The 19,733-nt window shown below is 33.5% G+C and overlaps 3 protein-coding genes across 8 annotated transcripts; 1 reads left to right on the plus strand and 2 right to left on the minus strand.

The window, feature by feature from the left end:
* Positions 1–1,018: 1,018 nt before the first annotated feature.
* Positions 1,019–8,822, minus strand: LOC132059862 (uncharacterized). 6 transcript variants are annotated; one of them, XM_059452711.1, is made up of 4 exons: positions 8,685–8,822; positions 5,219–5,612; positions 2,552–4,417; positions 1,019–1,362 (listed from the first exon to the last, which is right to left on the minus strand). In XM_059452711.1, the coding sequence occupies exons 2-4, from the start codon at positions 5,566–5,568 to the stop codon at positions 1,284–1,286; spliced, it is 2,295 nt and encodes a 764-aa protein (XP_059308694.1). In that variant the 5' UTR covers positions 5,569–5,612; positions 8,685–8,822; the 3' UTR covers positions 1,019–1,283. The 6 variants fall into 6 exon arrangements, with proteins under 6 accessions (XP_059308694.1, XP_059308688.1, XP_059308714.1 ...); XM_059452705.1 differs by having other exon boundaries at positions 5,219–5,660; positions 8,685–8,803; XM_059452731.1 differs by having other exon boundaries at positions 1,019–1,383; positions 5,219–5,660; positions 8,685–8,803.
* Positions 8,823–12,032: 3,210 nt separating this feature from the next.
* On the plus strand, positions 12,033–13,432 carry LOC132031381 (heavy metal-associated isoprenylated plant protein 39-like). Its single transcript, XM_059421319.1, has 3 exons — positions 12,033–12,185; positions 12,333–12,408; positions 13,028–13,432. Exons 1-3 carry the CDS (start codon positions 12,180–12,182, stop codon positions 13,333–13,335), a joined length of 390 nt encoding a protein of 129 aa, XP_059277302.1. The 5' UTR covers positions 12,033–12,179; the 3' UTR covers positions 13,336–13,432.
* Positions 13,433–14,336: 904 nt separating this feature from the next.
* On the minus strand, positions 14,337–18,411 carry LOC132059898 (1-aminocyclopropane-1-carboxylate synthase-like). The gene is made up of 4 exons (XM_059452747.1): positions 18,137–18,411; positions 17,509–17,640; positions 16,896–17,056; positions 14,337–15,741 (listed from the first exon to the last, which is right to left on the minus strand). The coding sequence occupies exons 1-4, from the start codon at positions 18,305–18,307 to the stop codon at positions 14,742–14,744; spliced, it is 1,464 nt and encodes a 487-aa protein (XP_059308730.1). The 5' UTR covers positions 18,308–18,411; the 3' UTR covers positions 14,337–14,741.
* Positions 18,412–19,733: the final 1,322 nt, after the last annotated feature.

The following is a 19,733-nucleotide window of genomic DNA, read 5'->3' on the forward strand; positions in this document are numbered from 1 at the left end:
AGTTCGGGAAGTAACAAACATCTCAATCTAAATGGAGAGTGCAAGCTGAAGTGACTATAACATCACATCTATTGGGAGGAAAATTAACTTTGTTGATGGTCATAATAAACTTATAGAAGCTTCACAGAGTTTCAAGTTTCGTGTTTAGTTAATTATTGTTATGAAGGGATTATCTAACGTGAGTTTTTGTTATCGTACAATTGATTCGTTTTGCGGAGAGCAGATGATGTTAGTGGCTGGTCTGTTTTATTTCAGATCGATGCCTATGTTTGGTTAAAGATCAAATTAGGTACAAAGGGTGTCGCCTAATAGTCGATGGAGTTGACACATAGACAATATAAACTACGGTTCACAGTTCATCTTAGACAAACGTATATGATTTTCTTCACCTACACTTGTGGCCTTGTGTGGATGCACGTATCGGGTGAAATAGCCTAAATTGTATACAACCTGACTTGGTCGATCACAGACAAGATATTGCAATCAAAGAAAACATAGGTATTTACACTGATGATCTGCAAGCAACCTGTAAGTTGAGGCACCCATATGTCTTCCTTGTCAAAGTTGACGTCTTAACCTGACTTCGTCAGCTCAATTGCTTTTTAAAGCGGTAGCTCATCGAGAGCTAGACGCTTACCTTATTATTATGAAATGAATTGTTTGCTGGCTAGCTCGTGCAATCAAGGAAAAATGTCTTCACTTTCTTTTTTCAAAAAGTAAACTATCTTAGTAAGCTAGCATTGACAATGGGGTCCGGAAGGCCTTCAAAGAAGCAATAGAGCAAGAAAAGAAGGCTCAAAACATCACGGACCGCACACAAAAGAAGAGAGAGGATAGCAATTAAGGCCGAAGCAGCAAGAAAATAAGTCCAAAACCGATATATATTTTGGATAACAATAGAGTCATGCCAGCCTGCACGCACCTCAGCTTATCCACTGGGTAGCTCCCATCAGAATTCTATTTATTCGTAGTATGGTAAAGCCTTTTCTTTCTCATCAACAAAGTATACTCTTGTCAGTATCAAACGCCTTCACTTTGACACTACTGTTATATCCACTCTTCCTGTTTTTAATAATATTCAACATTTTATTTTTCATGTTCAAGGGAGAGGAAGGATTATAAACCGGAGCGCGCGACTTTAACGGACAAGTTCTGACTAATGAAACCAACTTCAAGAATTGACATATGTTTCTATTAATGGACTCAAGATCTAACTAAAGGTTTTCCATCAGCAGGTATCTAAGCAATTTAACTTTTAACACTAGCGGACAGGGTACGGAAAATCACTCTGTGCCTTCAAGGTCTTCAGTTACCAAGCCCGTAAGGAGTAGAGGATCTGATTCGTCGAACTTATTTACCTTCCTGTTTCAAGAAGACGAAGCACTGTTCAGCCGTAGACAGCAATATTTGCACACATGGTATCAAAAATAAAAACATGATCAGATCGAATAATTATAAAAGAGACATTATGATCTACGCTGTGCAGGCAAATACTTATATAATGGAAGAATGCATTTCTTGCTACTTTAAAATGGCAGCAAGAATATGTACAACTCGATTTGGAAAGCAACAAGAGTTACAATTGCTGTAAAGCTGAAATTGACTGTTCCATTAAGGAAATAGTTTCGTTGTACCCAAGCTGCAGGCTTCAAGTTCGATTCAGACAATTATTCAATCTTCACCCGTTGTATAAATTAAACATCACTATAATGAAAACAATTCAAAGTAGTTGCTACAGCAAATTCATTTTAAGTACAAACCCATTGTAGCTAAGCCAAATGAGTCCTTACTTTTAACTGGTAAATGTTGCGTTAAGCCCCATATCAAACTGTAGCAATTCCCTATTAGTGGAAGCTTATTACTAATCATAATATTTTTGTCGGACGTGCTTTTTGAAAAAGTTTTGGAGAGTAGCAATTTGTGTTTCGCTAATCAATTTGAAAAACACTTGTGCCAATATTAAAGTAGTGCTTTGTGCTTGGACAATGTTCTAAAAGTGCTTCTAGGGAAAACTATTTTTTTAGCTCCTGAAAACAGATTGGCCAAAAGCACTTATTTTTCCTAAAAGATTGGCCAAATACCTCAACTTTCTAAAATAAGCACTTTCTAGATAAAAAAACAAGCACTTTTGACTTCTCAATAGCTTGGCCAGACAGGCTATAAGACAGCAGTGTCGTTCTTGATCAGTTATATGCCAATCCATCCTCACACCCCTTTCCCAAGGAAAATGAAGAAACAAGCAAAGATGTTTATAGATGGTCCATAAGATATGCCAACGTCGAATAATTAAGCATCATACACAGGGTAACGTGTATGTATTAATTGATATACATGCAATGCATCCATTTCTTTAATATCATTAAAAAAGTTTCGTAACCATAGATCTTTCTACATAAGAAATTAGGGAAGGAAAGTGTAACATCCAGGACTACAAAAGAACACGGACTAGACAAGAATCACATTTTACTAGTCAACATATCAATGATAACACTACTTTAGAAGAAACATGTTTTCAATATACATTCATCAGAGAAGAGTTTAGTAAACTTACCCGCATGTTTTCTTATTGTGACCTAGGCCCTTACACCTGCTACACTGCATCTGTCGTTTAACAATGTCAAAAGCATCGACCTTTTTCATCTTTGGTCTGCCTGGTGGACGTTTGGATGGTGGGGGAGTAATAACAACTGCCGCATCGACTTCACCATTTGCTGGGCTTTCCAGATTAGGGACGGGGTTAATTGATTCAACATATGTTACATGGTAACTCTCGGTTGTGAAGTATCTGGAACAATAATCATATGGACTCCTTCCTATCAATTCGAGAACAGCAATAGCATGGCAGCAAGGCATCCCGTTTAATTGCCAACCTTTGCAACTACAATCCCATTGATCAATATCAACAACGTCAACAGACTCGCCACGAACTTCGAACGTGCTCCCATGTGAGGGTAATACTTGAAGTGACCTCGCTTTTGAGGTTTCGCTCTGAAGCTTTTCTTCCATCAATGGTGTCAATCTCGTAGCCCACTGATCGGACTCAACACGCCTAGTATAGATCAATTCCATTATCTTTCCTCGTAATACGTCAACCATTTGTGTTATCGGCAGCTCATTCACCTCCATCACCCAATCATAAAAAAGCTGCCCGAAATTGGATGTCAATAAACCATACCTTGCCCCACCGAAAAGGGCATTCGCCCAATGGTCGGGCTCACTTCGAGTGACCCAATCATATGCATCAGGAGAGATTGCTCTTATATTCTCAGCACAGCGTTCGAAACTCTCGAGCGTCGGGGCGCAAGCAGCAGTATATAAATCTTGGATCATAAGACGTCTAGCTTCATGAGAAAACTGTCCTTGCAAATCGTTATTCAGTTTTTCCGCAAGATAGCGCAGGCAATAACCGTGGTGACACTCTTCATTAAATATATCATGCAACGACTCTCTTATGCCCCTTTGGAAATCACACACAAATGTTATTGGACAGGACATTGGGACAGCAGATTTAAGTTCCGAAAGAAACCAATGCCAGTTGTCGTTTGTCTCTTCATCTACAACCGCAAAGGCTAAAGGAAAGACACCATCATTCCCATCCACACCAATGGCAGCCAATAATGTTCCTTGATATTTTGCATAGAGAAGCGTGCTGTCTAGGAATAGAAGAGGGCGGCAACCTTGTCGAAAACCAGATATCAAGGCATGAAACGAGATAAATAAACGATGGAAGCTCGAGTCCTCCTTTGCGGAAACTATAGCAACACTACCAGGATTAGTTTCTTTAATTTTCTCACATAGTAAAGGTAACTGACTGTATGCCTCTCTGTAAGAACCTTGAAGCTGCTCTCTTGCCTTCTCTTTAGCACGTCTTGCCTGAGAATAGTTCAACTGAATGCCATATTCACGCTCGATATCGTTTGCGATATCCTTAGGCTTGTAATTAGGAGCAACCTTCAACTTTTCCTTTATTATATTTCCCATCCAACCCCTTGTGGACCGGTATCCAGCTTTTACTGCAGCTCCATCACATGTATGCTTTGAGTTCATCGTCTTAATACATATTAGCTCGGTGGTAGGCAACTTTGATGCGTATATCGACCAAGCACAACCTTCTGACTTGCATTTAGCAGTTACTCTGCGACTTTCATTTTTCTTGTATTTATAAGTGAATCCATGGGCAATTGAATATTTATGTAAAGCTTCACGGAATTCGGAAAAGCTGTTAAATCTTTGCCCCACGCCAGTAATGGCATTCTCCCACTGCATAGCTGCTCTGCGATGCTTCTCATCATTGCTACTCGGATAAACACCTACGGGACTAGTATGAACGGGTGATTGAAACAGATCATCAGGATGGATCATATCCACGGGGATAGCAGGAGTATGTGCAGGCTCTGATATGTTAGTCCTGCTCGACCTTCAAAGTTAAACAAGTTATAAAAGATATTTAAGTCATCAACAAACAAATGTAACAAAAAAAGGCGCTCACTGGAACGCATTGCATAGAAAAATCCACTACAATCCGAACGAAAGAAACTTATAGCCTGTTTGGCCAAGCTTCTCCAAGGCCAAAAGTGTTTTCTTTTCAAAGTTGAGGTGTTTGGCCAAGCTTTCAGGAAAAGCAAAGTGCTTTTGAGTAGAAGCAAAAGTTGTCTTTGAGAAAATACACTTAGGGGTCGTTGGGTAGGATGTATAAAAATAGTACTGAATAGGATGTCCTAGTAATGTTGGGATTAGCTATGCCGGCATTATTTTTTATCGACTGTTTGGTTTGTTGTATATGCATTGCATAATTTCTAAATAATACTAAATAATGTGCATTAGAATAGGAATATTACTGGTAATGTCAGTGTCATGATTTACTATGTATAGGCATAGTACTGAATAGGGTGTATAACTAATACAGGGATTAGTTATTCATAGGTTGAAAACACTACCAAACAAGGGATTAAATAATAGCAACGCTAATACTAGTACTATTATTTTCTCCAAGACGACCCCTTAGAAGCATTTTTTAAAAGCTTGGCCCAACTCTTATTGGTGCTCAAAAGTGCTTTTCAAATTGATTAACCGAACACAAATTACGTCTCACCAAAAGCACTTCTCAAAATAAGCTGGTTTTAGAAGTTTGGCCGAACAGGTTATAAGATTCAAAGAAATACTCAAGGTGTCAAAAGAAGCAGACTGAACAGAATCTAGAATGAGAACTAGTAAATACCTACTAACAGTCACATTCGGAGTACTTCGAGCAACAACTTCTTCTACAATTATAAACACCTCTACTTGTTCAGAATCCTTGAAGAAGTTGATCATACGCTTGAGGTCCTTATCTTTAGAAATTGTAATGAGAGTCTTCTTATTCCCAGGGAGAAAATACTTAATTGTCATTCCATTGGTCCCACACTCAAAGTTTTCTGCTACTTCTTTCTTAAAATCATTCAGAAGTGTCTGGTTATCAAGGTCTAGTGCATATGCCTCCCCACCAACATATGTCAAAGACCCGTCTTCATTATTGGTCACAAATTCCCCTCCAGATTGACAAATGGCAATTATTTTCTTGGAGGCCATCACTTAGGTCGGCATAAAAACTTCAACTAAATAAATTGCACCAGCTAAACAAACATATATTAGTCATACAACCCAAAACAATGATATTGCAACTGCAAAAGAAAATATTTCAATTCAATTAATAAAGTTGAATTATATTGGAATATTGAGAAGCAAGAGGCAAGTAACCATAGGCATAATCAAACAGAAAAGTTTAAAGCTACAAGAGAAAAAAAATCTTGTTATGCAGGGCAGATAATAGAATGCACCAGCAAAGTAAATCAATGGGTCCATGAAAATAAGCTACATTCCCAATTTAACAAATAAAGTTTTAACTCTTAGAACATTAAGAAGCAATAATCAAGTCATCAAACGAACAAGTAAGCTAAATTGAAAAAGAAAATTTGTCTAATGGACCGTGAAAATCAAGCTACATTCCCAATTTAACTGTTAAGAAGGTAATAATCAATCACCAAAAGTTGAACTCAGAAGAAAATTTGGAATGTTAGCAGAAGCCTAACCAAGTTACCAAAAGCATAATTAAGCTTAAAATAAAAAACATCAGAAGAAATTTGCTTAATGGACTGTGAAAATCAAGCTACATTCCCAATTTAACAAATAAAGTTGAACTCTTTGGAATGTTAAGAAGGTATAATCAAGTCACAAAAAGATAATTAAGCTAAAAACAAGAACCCCTTATGAAATATTTGTTTAATGGGACTATGAAAATCAAGCTACATTTCCAATTTAACACATAAAGTTGAAGTCTTTGGCGTATTAAGCAGCACTAATCACAAACATAGGCATAATCAAACAGGGAAAGTTCAAAGCCAAAAACAGAACAGAAAACCCTAATCAAATAACACTCAAACAAGAACGCTTATCAACATAAAAACAACTTATTTTAAAACAATAACAGAGAATAGTGAAAAAAACAACAACATGGGTTCATGAAAATCTAGCTACATTCCCGATTTCTCAAATAAAATTTTGGTCTTTGGAATTTTAGGTAGGGATAATCAAGTCACCAAAAGCATAATTAAGCTAAAAACAAAAACCCCATGCATAAAATCAAGCTACATTTCTAAGTTTAACAATTAAAGTTTAAATCTTTAGAATATTAAGAAGCAATAATCAAGTAACCACAAACATAAAACAAAAACAAAAAAAAACTAATCAAATAACACTTAATCAAGAACACATATCAACAAAAAAGCAACTTATTCTAAAACAACAACAGAGACTATTGGAAAAAAAAACAATATGGGTTCAAGAAAATCAAGTTTAACATGTAAAGTTTAAGTCTTTGGTATGTTAAGAAGGGATAATCAAGTCACCAATAGCATAATTAAGCTAAAAAACAAAAAACCCATGCATAAAATCAAGCTACATTTCTAAATTTAACAATTAAACTTTAAATCTTTAGAATATTAAGAAGCAATAATCAGGAAACCACAGACATAAAACAAAACAAAAAAACCTAATCAAATAACACTTAATCAAGAACACAAATCAACATAAAAAACAACTTATTCTATAACATGAAAGAGACTAGTGAAAACAACAACAACATGAGTTCATGAAAATCAAGATACATATAAAGTTTAAGTCTTTGGTATGTTAAGAAGGGATAATCAAGTCACCAAAAGCATAATTAAGCTTAAAACAGAAACCCCATAAGAAAATTTGCTTAATGGGACCATGAAAATCTAGCTACATTTCAAATTTAATACATAAAGTTTAATTCTTTGGAATATTAAGAAGCACTAATCAAGTAACCACAGTCATAAAACAAACAAACCAAAAAAACCCTAATCAAATAACACTTAATCAAGAACACATATCAACATAAAAACAACTTATTCTAAAACATGAAAGAGACTATTGAAAACAACAACAACATGGGTTCATGAAAATCTAGCTACATTCCCCATTTCTCAAATAAAGTTTAAGTCTTTGGAATGTTAAGAAGGGATGATCAAGTCACTTTTTGAGCCGAGGGTCTATCGGAAACAGCCTCTCTACCCCACAAAGGTAAAGGTAAGGTTTGCGTACATCCTACCTTCCCCAGACCCCACTTGTGGGATCATACTGGGTTTGTTGTTGTTATAATCAAGTCACCAAAAGCATAACTAAGCTAAAAACAAAAACCCCAAAAGAAAATTTGCTAAATGGACCATGAATTTCAAGCTACATTTCCAATTTAACACATAAAGTTTAAGTCTTTGGAACATTAAGAAGCAATAATCCAATAAACGCAAGCATAATTAAAACAAGGACAGTTTAAAGCCAACAAAAAAAGCCCTAATCAAATTATACTTAATCAAGAACACATATCAGAGACTAGAGAAAAAAACAAACAACATGGGCTCATGAAAATCAAGCTACATTGTCCATTTCACAGATAAGTTTAAGTCTTTGGTATGTTAAGAAGGGATAATCAATTCACCAAAAGCATAATTAAGCTAAAAACAAAAACCCCAGGCATAAAATCAAGCCACATTTCTAAATTTAACAATTAAAGTTTAATTCTTTAGAATATTAAGAAGCAATAATCAAGTAACCACAGGCATAAAAAAATAAAAATAAATAGTTATCAAATAACACATATCAACATAAAAAGCAACTTATTCTAAAACAATAACAGAGACTATTGAAAAAACAACAATATGGGTTCATAAAAATCAAGTTTAACACATAAAGTTTAAGTCTTTGGTATGTTAAGAAGGGATAATCAAGTCACAAATAGCATAATTAAGCTAAAAAAACAAAACCCCAGGCATAAAATCAAGCTACATTTCTAAATTTAACAATTAAAATTGAAGTCTTTAGAATATTAAGAAGCATTAATCAAGTAACAACAAGCAAAAAAAAAAAAAAAAAACTAAACAAATAAGTAACACTTAATCAAGAACACCCATGAAGCTAAAAATAACTTATTTTATAACAATAAGAGAGACTAGTGAAAAAAACAACAACATGGGGTTCATCACCTAAGTTCTTGGTCAACGTTAATTCAAGAAAACATCATAGGACATTTTGTATTTTTTTTTTTTTCAAGAATTGGGATTAAAAAAATGAAATTAGTAAATTTAAAATGATAAATACTAAGTGGGATTTTAGTATTTTTTTTTTACCTGTTATTGTTATTTCAAGAACAGATAGGAGAGATTTGCATAAAATTCAATTCTTTGAGATGTGAATGGCGTCTACTTTGGCACTTGAGGTTGAGAGAGATGAACGTAATTAACCCTAAAAAGATTATATTTGACCACTTTAGCCCTCAAAAGTTTGAAGAAAATGTCAAATTTCACCCTCAACCATACATGCCAAACATCTCTTCCCCTCTTTTTTTATTGGTTAACTTCTTGTCTCATTAAAATATGGAATAATAGCATATTTGGTCCCTACATTATTGGTAAATTCTATTTTTAGTCCTTGAATATTTGACTATTTATAAAATTGTATTACTGTCAAATATGGAGTAACAATGCATATTTACCATGATGGATAAGTAACTAAGTGATGGAACGGTTAATAATTATGGTAAATTTGTGAATATTCATAAGCAAGGGATTAAAAGTGCACAACTCATTCAGTTGAAGGTTTAATATGCTTAGTCAAATCACAAGGACTAATAAAAATTTATGAATTATTATGGGACAAAAAATGATATTAAGTTTTAATGGTTGTTCACAATAAGGATGTTATATTAAGACAAAACTTCTTACGGTTATTATCAGGTTATGTGACGATAGTAAGACTATTATACATGTAAGTAAAGATGGACTTCTAACATCGCACGTTTATAGTGCATTTTGAGCATCTTTGAAAAAGGGATATTTCAAGATTCTTATGGATTACTCGTTAGGTCTCACCTTCTTATTTATTATTAACATTAATTTCACGATTAACCAGTAAATTCTAATCTGATTATAAATAAATAATTACGACGAATCATAAGAGGAATTATTCTATATGTAATCTTCAGAATGTAGCTCTGATTCCACCCTAATAAAAGCCAAAATCTCGAGAAAACGTATTTAGGAGAGTTTGAGGATTTCAAGTTACCTTTAGGGCCAATTAGATAAACTCTTATATACATATTTCGCATATCAATATTTGAAGGACACAAATTTTTTCTCCTTGACTTCCTTTTTAGAATCTTAAGGAGCTCGAGCTCTGAAAATGTTAAAAAAAAAAAAAAAAAAAAATCTTCGTGGGAAGCAATTTCACTTTAGTGGCCTATATATATACCAAGAATCTAAATTGATCGAACAAGTAAATATCAAATCCTAAATGATTATACCAGTGAAGAAAGACTTACTTGAATCAACACTCAGTAATGATACATCAACTCTTGAAAATGGTAAGATACAAATCGGCTTCTAAAGATGCACTCTAAGCTAGATTTTTTTTTTTTTTTTCTTCAAAATATCAGGGTTTAACTTCTATACACTAGTAATTAAAAAAATGTATACTATCATGTCATCTTAAAATTAATTATAGGTAATTATTTTAACAAGTGAATTAGTAACGTTCAAGAGAAGCATGTTAATTAAATTGCACTGTTTATGTAAACGTTCATTTAAATTTTAAGTTTTTTATCTTGTTTTTCATTTAGTATTCGACCCTCGCTTTGGAATTGTGGTTACATACAACATAAGACCATAAAGGAAAAATATTTTTCACCAATTTATTTATTTTTAAAATTCAAACCCGAAACTTCAAGTGAGAGTTGAATACTCCATTAGATAAATCCCATAATCTTTTGTTAGATGAGTTGTTGTCAGCAATCTTATCCTTACAAAAATTAATTATTTTCACAAAACTCCAAACGACTCTAGACCCTTACATTGTTAAAAGAAACCATTTGATCAAACAAAAAAAAATGATATTCGTTAAAACCACCGGCGGGAATTAGCCTTTTGACTGACTCACCGTTGATTATGAGTGATGACCGAAAAAAAAAAAACACTCACATTCAAAACTTAAAATATTATCATGATTATGGCTATGCTTAGAGCTAGAAATGTCAAATGACAAGTTGAGCTAAATTTGAGGAAGTTAAAATTGGTTGACTTGCTTAAAAGTTACTTGAACTTAAATGGATCGATTTAAAATGGGCTAACAAGTGGATATAATCAACCTGCTCAATTTTTACTAAATCTTCTTTTTTTATAATTTGTGTAAGGACCTGAAAAAAATTACTGTAATTTTTATTATAATGATATATAACATACCAAGTAAAAAAAAAAAAAATTGACAAGATTTCTCATGTGTCAATATAGATATATCAGCCCAATTTTTAGATGAGATGAACTGAACAGATAAAATGAATAAGTAGGCGGATTGAAGAGTCATGTTTTTCATGGGCAACTATTGTCATCCCTAATTAGAGCATATATAGGCTGATAATTTCTAGTTGATTATTGGACATGATCAATGGCTACCTATATGCAACGAAAAGGATGCAATTGGATTCTAGTTTTTGAAAAAATTATATCATCAAAGACGCTAAAGAACAAATACTTTTGTATATATCATTACTAAAATATTTATATTTTCCACTGAATTTCTCACTGACAAATATTCAATGGTTATTTTTTACTGAATGTGAGTGGGAAAAATCTAAATACTAGTGTTTTCACACGGCAAAATTAGAAAGTTTCCGTGTTTATTGAGTAACTTGTTTCCATCACGCTTTTAAATGAAATTTGCTCAATGTAGGAATAAGGCATGAAAATCATGTTTTATAGCACAAATTTCCCACAGAATGTCGGTGAAAAAAATCTCCTTTTCTAGTACTGTATAAACGTTTGTATCCCTTAACACAAGAAAAATATATGTCCAAATAGATCAAATTTTAGGTGTGACATTTTGATATTTTCTTGAATTCCCCTTGTCGTTTGAACATGACATAGGTAGGTAAGGTTGTACACAAAGCATTTTTAGTGATGTAGCGGCACTGAAAAGCATTTGACATCCCTAATCATAATAAAAATAATACGACTTTTACACCCCATATCCGTCCTATATTATGTGAATGTATTATTATCTATGTGAATATCTGCTCGTTTTTTCATAAAATTATGAGTTTGCTCAAGAGAAATTTTTAGATCATAATCTAAAAGATTTCTAAGTTGGAAGAGAAATAAAAAAACGGTCATTTACTAAATAATTGTCCGGAAAAAATTTATGATCCACCTACTTGTCTGACTAATTTTGGATCATTCACCTCATGTAGGTCTGGCTAAGGAAAAAATACTTCGTAACTTGATTTTTCATTTCTCATCAAACTATATGTGTCCAAGTCTCTATCAGCTTCTCTAGAAATGTACCAATTTTTCTTCCTCTCTAAACGTTGTCCTTCTTGGAATTATTATTTTCTTATATTTTATTGAGCACGTTGGTCCTCTTTCTCTCCTTGTTCTACAAGGAATTTCTCCTTCTAACTACACAACCCCCCCACCCCACCCCACCCCACACCCACCCAACCAACCAATAATCAAAAACATTACTTGTATAAATTGTCTCTGCATTCTAATCCTCATCTCCAAGCCATATAATTTATTTGTTGATATCATACAAATTCCAAACTACTTCTGGTCTAGAAACAATATTAATGAAAAATGAAGGTACAAGTTCCTTCTCCTCTTACTGACAAAATTATATTAAAGTTTCTTTTCCTTTGTTTCTATTTCTTTTTTCGTTAGTTATTGTTTTTTCATAATGTTCTTGATCATTCTCAGGCTTTAATTTGTTTTTGTTTAATTTTTCTGCAGAAAGTTGTTTTGAAATTAGAGGTGCATGATAACAAAGACAAACAAAAGGCCATGAAAGCCGTCTCTACTCTCTCAGGTACTGCATCTTCATTTTTTAATTTTATTTTTTCCATCCGCCTATTATAAAGAAAGAATTTTCACGTTCTTGGTCATTTTTAAAAAAAAAAAAAAAATCAGACCCACACATAAGGGTTTGTTTTTTAAAACATCAATATATAAATAAAAGCATGCTCTATCTAATTTTGTAAACTTTCAGACGAAATGGTCACACAGTCCAATGTGTCTTAATTCCTTTTGCATTTCTAGTAGTAATAGTGATTAGTCACATACACAAAATTTCGTGCAAGTCGTATCGACCTATTATTATAGTTTCCTAAATTTTTTCTATTTCAGTTGGCTTTAAGAAATGAGTAGGTTTAATTTTTTAAAATTAAATAATACATGTGGCAAATCAAAATATGTCACGTGACTTTTTTTAAATTGCAAAGTTTAATTTGTTAGTTTGTGGGGTATTCTTAATCTTAAGCCAAAAACAAACGTTAGGGGTACTTTTAGACACCAAAAGGTGAAAAAAGGGTATTTGTGAGCCATTTTCCACATGTTAGGGGTAATATTTTTTACCTTACATTCAATTATATTTTTCAGCAAAGCAACATCGAATATTACTTAACTTATATCAGTTTTTTTTTCAACAGGGATTGAAACTCTATCAATTGATCTAAAAGAGAAGAAATTAACAGTAGTAGGAGAGATTGATCCAGTTCAAGTGGTGGGGAAATTGAAGAAAACATTGCATCCAGAAATATTAACAGTTGGACCAGCAAAAGAGCCAGAGAAGAAAAAGGATGAAAGTGTAATAAAAAAAAATGAAGGGGCCAAAAAAGATCATAATGAAAAAGTTGATGAACTTGTAAAGCTTTACAAGAGCTATAATCCTAACATGACACAATACTATAGGGTTTATAGTATGGAAGATAATCCAAATGCTTGTGTTATTTCTTAAAAGGATTTCCCAGATTATATACGCTGACAAAGTGACAGTTTCATTACATAATGTAATGTATGATCAATCTTTTATATGTTATTAATGTCACATATTACGGATAGTTATTTATATATTTTTTTGGTTTTATGTATTTGGTATCCGAAACTCAAAAACTCACCGATCTAATTAATTTTAATCCGCCCAACGTAAGGATCCACTAAACGGGAAGAGCGCTCCTACTAAAAGCTTTTTTCGAGTCTCAGATTAAATTTGTATACCAACGTGGGTTGTGTGGGATGGTTTAGGATCCCTCCACGAGAGTTCGAGTCTTGGGAATGAAAAAAATCACGTTGTGAGCGCTGCACTCAGAAATGGGCCTCGCAACACGCGCATCCTAGTATAGTCCGGCTCCAATGCGCATATCGAACATCGATCGTGTGGGAAATCCAAAAAAAGGAATAAAGAATTATCAATCTTTGTATGTTCTCCATCTCTGTCCCAATTTATATGATACTTTTCGCTTTCCGAGATTCAAACTGTATAAACTTGATCAATATTTTAAGATGTATTTTTCACCAAATTGATATGAGAAAAGTTGTAACTTAACTTTTCACGTAGTTTTATATTGAGTTAATCTAATCAAATTTAGCTTCAAAATTTAGTTAAATTGACTCTCAAACGTGAAAAGTATCACATAAATTGAGACGAGGGAGTACTAATCTCATACATTATGGACAACTATTTGTACCTTTTTTTTTTTTTTGCTTTAAGCATCCGATATCCGAAATTCATTGACCCAACTAATTCAAATCCTTACCAAAAGTTTATCTCGAGTCTTGGGTTAAGAATAGAAGAATCACATCCAATCATTATACTGATCGGTGGTTTGTCATCATCTTTTAGGTAATGATATAATAGTGTAAAGATTATCTTTGACAAAGTCACAAACCTCTGGTTTATCACTATTTCTTAATCTATTTGATGACAGTTTAACCAAATAAAAAAATAAAATGTAAACATCTGAGAAATACACTTGCTTCTTAAAAACAAGTTACTACTGATCTCCTTCAATTACAAGAAGGTATACAAAAAACCCAAGAACAAAATTATATTCAACAATATATAGAAGCCTATTTGATTGCTTTTTGCAATCATAGCATAGGCAAAAAAGTCTCAATTAAAAAATTCAAAGAATCTCTATGAACTTCCATTCTATGTTGTGTAACTAGACTTACCAACAACTACAATTAAAGAATTTACCCTCCTTCAATTAGACAGTGGTATCAGGTACTTGGTGAAATTGTTGTGTGCCAAGATGCTGAACTGAACGCCTATCAGGTACTCGGTGAAACAGTCGATTTGTGCGCAAGCTGGATGCACCGTTATCGACAAAAACTAATATTGATGATAAGCTCTTCCTTTTTTCAAGTCCTAGCTTGGACCATAGGAGAAGACATTGGAGAGTGAGGAGAATTCATGAAAGGAGAGTTCATGAAATCATCCAATCTTCTAAAAGATAAACTAATTTCAAGTTTGTTCCTCCTGCATTGTTTCTTGGATGCAACTTCAAGTCCCTTATTTTCTTTAAGCACAAAGTGCCTAATTCTTCTCAACGCAACTCTCATAGTTTCATCATCCATATTAGCAAAACAAACTCTAAACCAACCAGGCTCAGAGCAATGAAATGAACAACCAGGAGAGACATTGAGTTTCACTTCATTAATAATTATATGCCAAAGATCCAATTCATCTTCAAATGTTGGCTCTTTAAGAAGCCTTCTCAAATCCATCCAGAAAAATAGTCCTGCATTACTCTTCAATGTGCTAATTCCAACTTGAGCTAGTCCCTTAGTGAACAAACCATGCCTTTGTGATAACCTCACTGAGCTCTTCGCGATAAAATTTTCAACGAAGATGTCATCCGATAACATGGAAGCAATCAATCGTTGTGTTTGTGTTGAAACGAGCCCAAAACTTGACATTTTTCGCGCAATATTCACAACAACATCATTGTATGAGTAAATGATTCCGACTCTGAATCCAGGGAACCCTAGATCTTTCGACAGGCTATAAATGATGTGCACTAAATTTTCGTTGCATCCAACAACTTCCTCTTTAACTTCCGCGATACTGATGAAGGAGGGCTGGCTAAACGCGGTAGCAGCATAGATTTCGTCGCATACTAGGTGGATGTTTTTGTCATTGATGAATCTTAGTATGTCTTTTAATGTTTCCCTGTCCAAAACTGTGCCCAATGGATTTGATGGATTGTTTATGAGTAATCCTTTGACTCTGATGTTAGATTCTTGAGCTTTCTCATATGCATCTTCTAAGGCTTCTTTTGTAACCTTGAAATTGTTAGAACTCTCACAAACAACAGGAAAAAGTTGTACTCCTGTTCTCCACCTCAAATCTCTGTCAAATCTGCAATACATAACAAGAATTAGTTACAAAATTCATCAATAATCTATCGCTAAATAGCTAGTAGCTAACATGTTTTTAAATAATCCGTCGCTAATTTACGGATTAGCGACGAAATTTTATTGTTTAGCTACTGAAATTATGTCTATCTCTTTTTCAGTGACAGAAATGTAGTAAGAGATTTTTTTACATCATCAGGTAACTTAAAAGATAGTTGTAAGTCTGTAAGTATCCATTCATGATAAGTGAAATAAGTAACCTAGAAAATAAAGCAGGTAACCTACCATAACAGATTAAAATACAGTGATAACATAAAAACTATTTACATCATGGTATATATAAGTTGTAAATTCAACTTGATCATTCATTAGTCAGCTTTTCTATTTTTTTCCTTCCATTTCTTAATATTTTCCTTAGCTTAGAAAACATTGCTTTATATGTGGCACCATGTTTAATTGAACTATGATCTAAAAAGTCTTTTGACTTGACTGTTGCTATGGAGGCCAGCAAAGTCTTCTAACTAAAGATGCTATTTAATTTAAAGTCTTCTAATAAAATGTAGTTATAGATGGCTTTTGGGGACAAATGATAGAGAATTCACTATGGTGGAAAATTAATCAAAAGTCAACTTTTTCTATAGATCTCTTGAGTTTTCTTTGACCTTATTTATTTTTGGGTCTATGTTCTATAATTATGGTGCTTTTGTGGAAAAATAATAAATAATTCATTAAGGTCCAATCTAATAAAAGGTCGATATATCTGATCTGTCTTTTGTTTATGGTCATTGTCACTTAGGGCTAGATAGTCATTGAGGTTGCTATTACAGGACCTACTTTTTTGTTTCTTGCACAGAAGTAGTTGTATTCATGTCCCACACCAATAATTTACTTGGTCCAAGTACCAAAATAACTGAAAATTAAATTTTAATTTAAAGAAGAGAATCTTATCTGTGTTGTGGCAGATCGTCTGTCTTATTTTTTTGGTTATTAATTCCACTTTTTGTGAACTGCTACCTATCATATGGCAGTATAATTTAACTTGTTGCGGCAGTACGTTAGTAATTTCACTTATTATGGATGACTATCTTTTATTATGACCTGCTAGACTTAATATTCTTTGAGAATAATTAATTCTTTTTAAAAAAAGTGAATTCTTACCCTGGATAATATGGTGTAGGAACTAGAAATGCATCATCAGGATCAGCCAAACAAAATGTCAGAGTTTCAATGGCTCCAGTTGCTCCTCCGCTCATGACTATTCTTTCCGGATCAAATGTCACTCTATCTCCTCTCACTTTCTCCATGAATCTTGAAACAGCCTGAACATTTACAAAGAGCTGGATTCAGACCAAGATATGAAAGATGACTTTCTTGCTCGCCATCGAACTCACAACTTATTTATGCTACTGAATTCACAGTTTATTATATATACATATTTAGTAGATTTCTCAACATAGATGTAGGATTTTAGCCAAATTGCTACTGGATTCTGCTAAACCCCTACCATATGCTTTGAATCCGCCCTCGGCGAATCTAGACTAGAGTCGGGCGGTTCGACCATGTCTAGCTCAGTTTATGTATGTCTGAAAAAAAAATTAGTACCAAATAGTATATGGAATTTCCGTTGTCCGACGAGCCAATTTCCGATGGCCTCCTTCAAAAATTTCCCTCGGAAATTCGCATGTTTTTACTTGTGATTTATACATAAAGAATTAAATGACTGACTCTAAATGCTGGATTTGATCACGACTTGATTTCATGTTTCTCATACCTTTCTGAATTCTGGCAAGCCATGATAGTCTTGAAAAATAGCAATATCCTTAAAATCTTGAGCTCCTTCAGATGTGCAAATGGAAGCTTTTGGGTTATTGACTACCCATTCTTGGATTAAATCAAAGCAAAGCTGCAAAAACATCACAAGAAAAGACAAATTGTTTAGTGTGTGATCAAGGATTGTATTGTGTAGAAATATCTATCTAAACAAGAAAAGGAAAGAGACAACAATGAAGCAGAGCCAAAATTTAAACTTGACAAGTCCAACCTCTCAGATTCTTAGCTTGAACAAATTATATTTTTGAAACTTTGGTTGAATGAAATATATGTTTAAATTTTATAGATTTTTTGTATACTTGTCAAAACTAAAAAAATAGCGAATTCCAACGGAGTCCGTCTGAAATTGGCTGGTCGAAAACGTTTCCAACAGACTTTCCGTCGGAAATCCCATATTTTCGATGATGTTTCAACGGGAACGTTCCTTGGAAATTCGTGCTTTTTTTAGTTGTGTATATTCTGTGTCGAAAATACTAGGTTCAGTTGAATCCATGAAAAGAAGTTTTGTATATAGTGCAGTTTTCCGGCGAAGCGGGTTCGGAGTTCAGTGTAAGTACTGTTTCACATACCTGATTTTCAGCAAGACCCATCTGAATAACACCATTACGATTTTGTGTTAGATGAAAAGGATCATTTTCATAAGCTTTCCAACCATCAAAATATGATGAGTTTTCTCCATGTCCATCATTAGTTGCTATCTTTGAAAGAAGTTTCTTATTGTTGCCAGAAATGAACCCCATCTTCTTAGTAAAACTCAGAGTTTATCAAGAATAAATGAAGTGTTTTTTTTAGGTGGATGATTTGCTAGAGAATTCTTTGGTAGAAACTAAAGAGAATTTGAAATGTTAGTAGAATGGACACGAAGTGCTGGCCTATTTATAGACTTTGTTTCTCACTCCATTATTTTTTTCGTGGTAAAGAAATTTCCATGAAATACAGGGAATAGACTTTAACAAGACAATTGTTTTTTGGAAGTGTACGGCTGCTTGGTTAATTAGTACGTCATCAATATGGTAATAGCGCACTAATGATAAACTGGAAATCTCCTGGCTAAGAGTAGTAAATTTCCGCGGGTTATACCTTTTCAGGATAGCTTTTTAATAAATAATATTCTTTTCATTTTAAAAAAAAATAATGTATAGACTTTTTAGATCACGGTCTAAAGATCCTTTTTGAGCAAATTGAAATCTTACGAAAAAATATTAGATGCACGGTCTAAAATTTTGTAAGTTATCGCAAACGTTAGAAGACAATTCAATATTTTGTTTGAAAAATTGAAAAATATATGAACAAACATTAGATGTTGTTTGAAAATGATTTTTTAGAAATAGAGACAAAATCTAAATGGTGACCTAAAAAGGAATTTTGCGTAAATCAGCCACCAAGATTAAAGTTTTATGCACTCATCGTGTAAAAATAATTACACAATTAGATCATTTAAAAGGTGATTACGACATCAAAAAAGGACCTCTTCAACCTAGCTATATTTTCCATTTAAGTGTAATTAAGAAAGTAAGCAACTTCTATTAGCCGCGGACCTAGAGTCGAATTGATTGTGTCATGTTCTATGTCCATCAATGATGGTTTCATTAATGTCCGTTGATCTAGACTTCTTCCCCCTTCTCAACTACGAAAAAGATCAAGAAGGGCCGGAAAGCCCCCAAAGAATGAAAACAACTCGGTAAATTGAACTCGCTCTTGGGAGGGGAACAACAGCTGGAAACGGCTGCTAATACCCAAGTGTTGAAGCAGCAACCGGCCAAGTCGGTTTAATCAGGGAACGTCCTAAAAACCTAGTCAAATGCAAACATTATTATTAGGATAAGATCCCTTCTTGAAGAAAAAGGATTCTGTCTTTTCCATTTAAGGTTATTTAATTACTTTTGAGTGAAAAGGAGGTTGCGACTTACTTATATATATCATAATATTTTAACTCGGAAATTGGATGAAATCATGAACGACGTTAGATTTATAATAACATGTCGAGGAATGTGAGCATTGCCATGCCAACAAAAATATAACGAATATTATAAGTATATTCTAGTCTGTTTGATTGCATTTTTTTTTTTTTTGGACAAAAACTACATTCTAGGTTTTAGTCACAATCTTGTGAGATCGGATGTGTATATTTTATAATTTCTTATTTTGAATTAAAAGACAAGTTGG

The sequence above is a fragment of the Lycium ferocissimum genome, chromosome 1, assembly GCF_029784015.1.
Source record: "Lycium ferocissimum isolate CSIRO_LF1 chromosome 1, AGI_CSIRO_Lferr_CH_V1, whole genome shotgun sequence".
Classification (NCBI taxonomy): Eukaryota; Viridiplantae; Streptophyta; class Magnoliopsida; order Solanales; family Solanaceae; genus Lycium; species Lycium ferocissimum.

What these genes read in the sequence shown, in the direction of transcription:
- LOC132031381 (XM_059421319.1), top strand. An exon ending in AGCCGTCTCTACTCTCTCAG is followed by an intron (nt 12,409 to 13,027) that starts GTACTGCATCTT and finishes TTTTTTCAACAG; the next exon opens with GGATTGAAACTCTATCAATT.
- LOC132059862 (XM_059452711.1), bottom strand. Translation starts at nt 5,568, where the DNA reads ATGGCCTCCAAGAAAATAATTGCCATTTGTCAATCTGGAGGGGAATTT. An exon ending in CCGAATGTGACTGTTAGTAG is followed by an intron (nt 4,418 to 5,218) that starts GTATTTACTAGT and finishes TTAACTTTGAAG; the next exon opens with GTCGAGCAGGACTAACATAT. An exon ending in CACAATAAGAAAACATGCGG is followed by an intron (nt 1,363 to 2,551) that starts GTAAGTTTACTA and finishes TTCTTGAAACAG; the next exon opens with GAAGGTAAATAAGTTCGACG.
- LOC132059898 (XM_059452747.1), bottom strand. Translation starts at nt 18,307, where the DNA reads ATGGGGTTCATTTCTGGCAACAATAAGAAACTTCTTTCAAAGATAGCA. An exon ending in TGGGTCTTGCTGAAAATCAG is followed by an intron (nt 17,641 to 18,136) that starts GTATGTGAAACA and finishes ATGTTTTTGCAG; the next exon opens with CTTTGCTTTGATTTAATCCA. An exon ending in CCTACACCATATTATCCAGG is followed by an intron (nt 15,742 to 16,895) that starts GTAAGAATTCAC and finishes TATGTATTGCAG; the next exon opens with ATTTGACAGAGATTTGAGGT.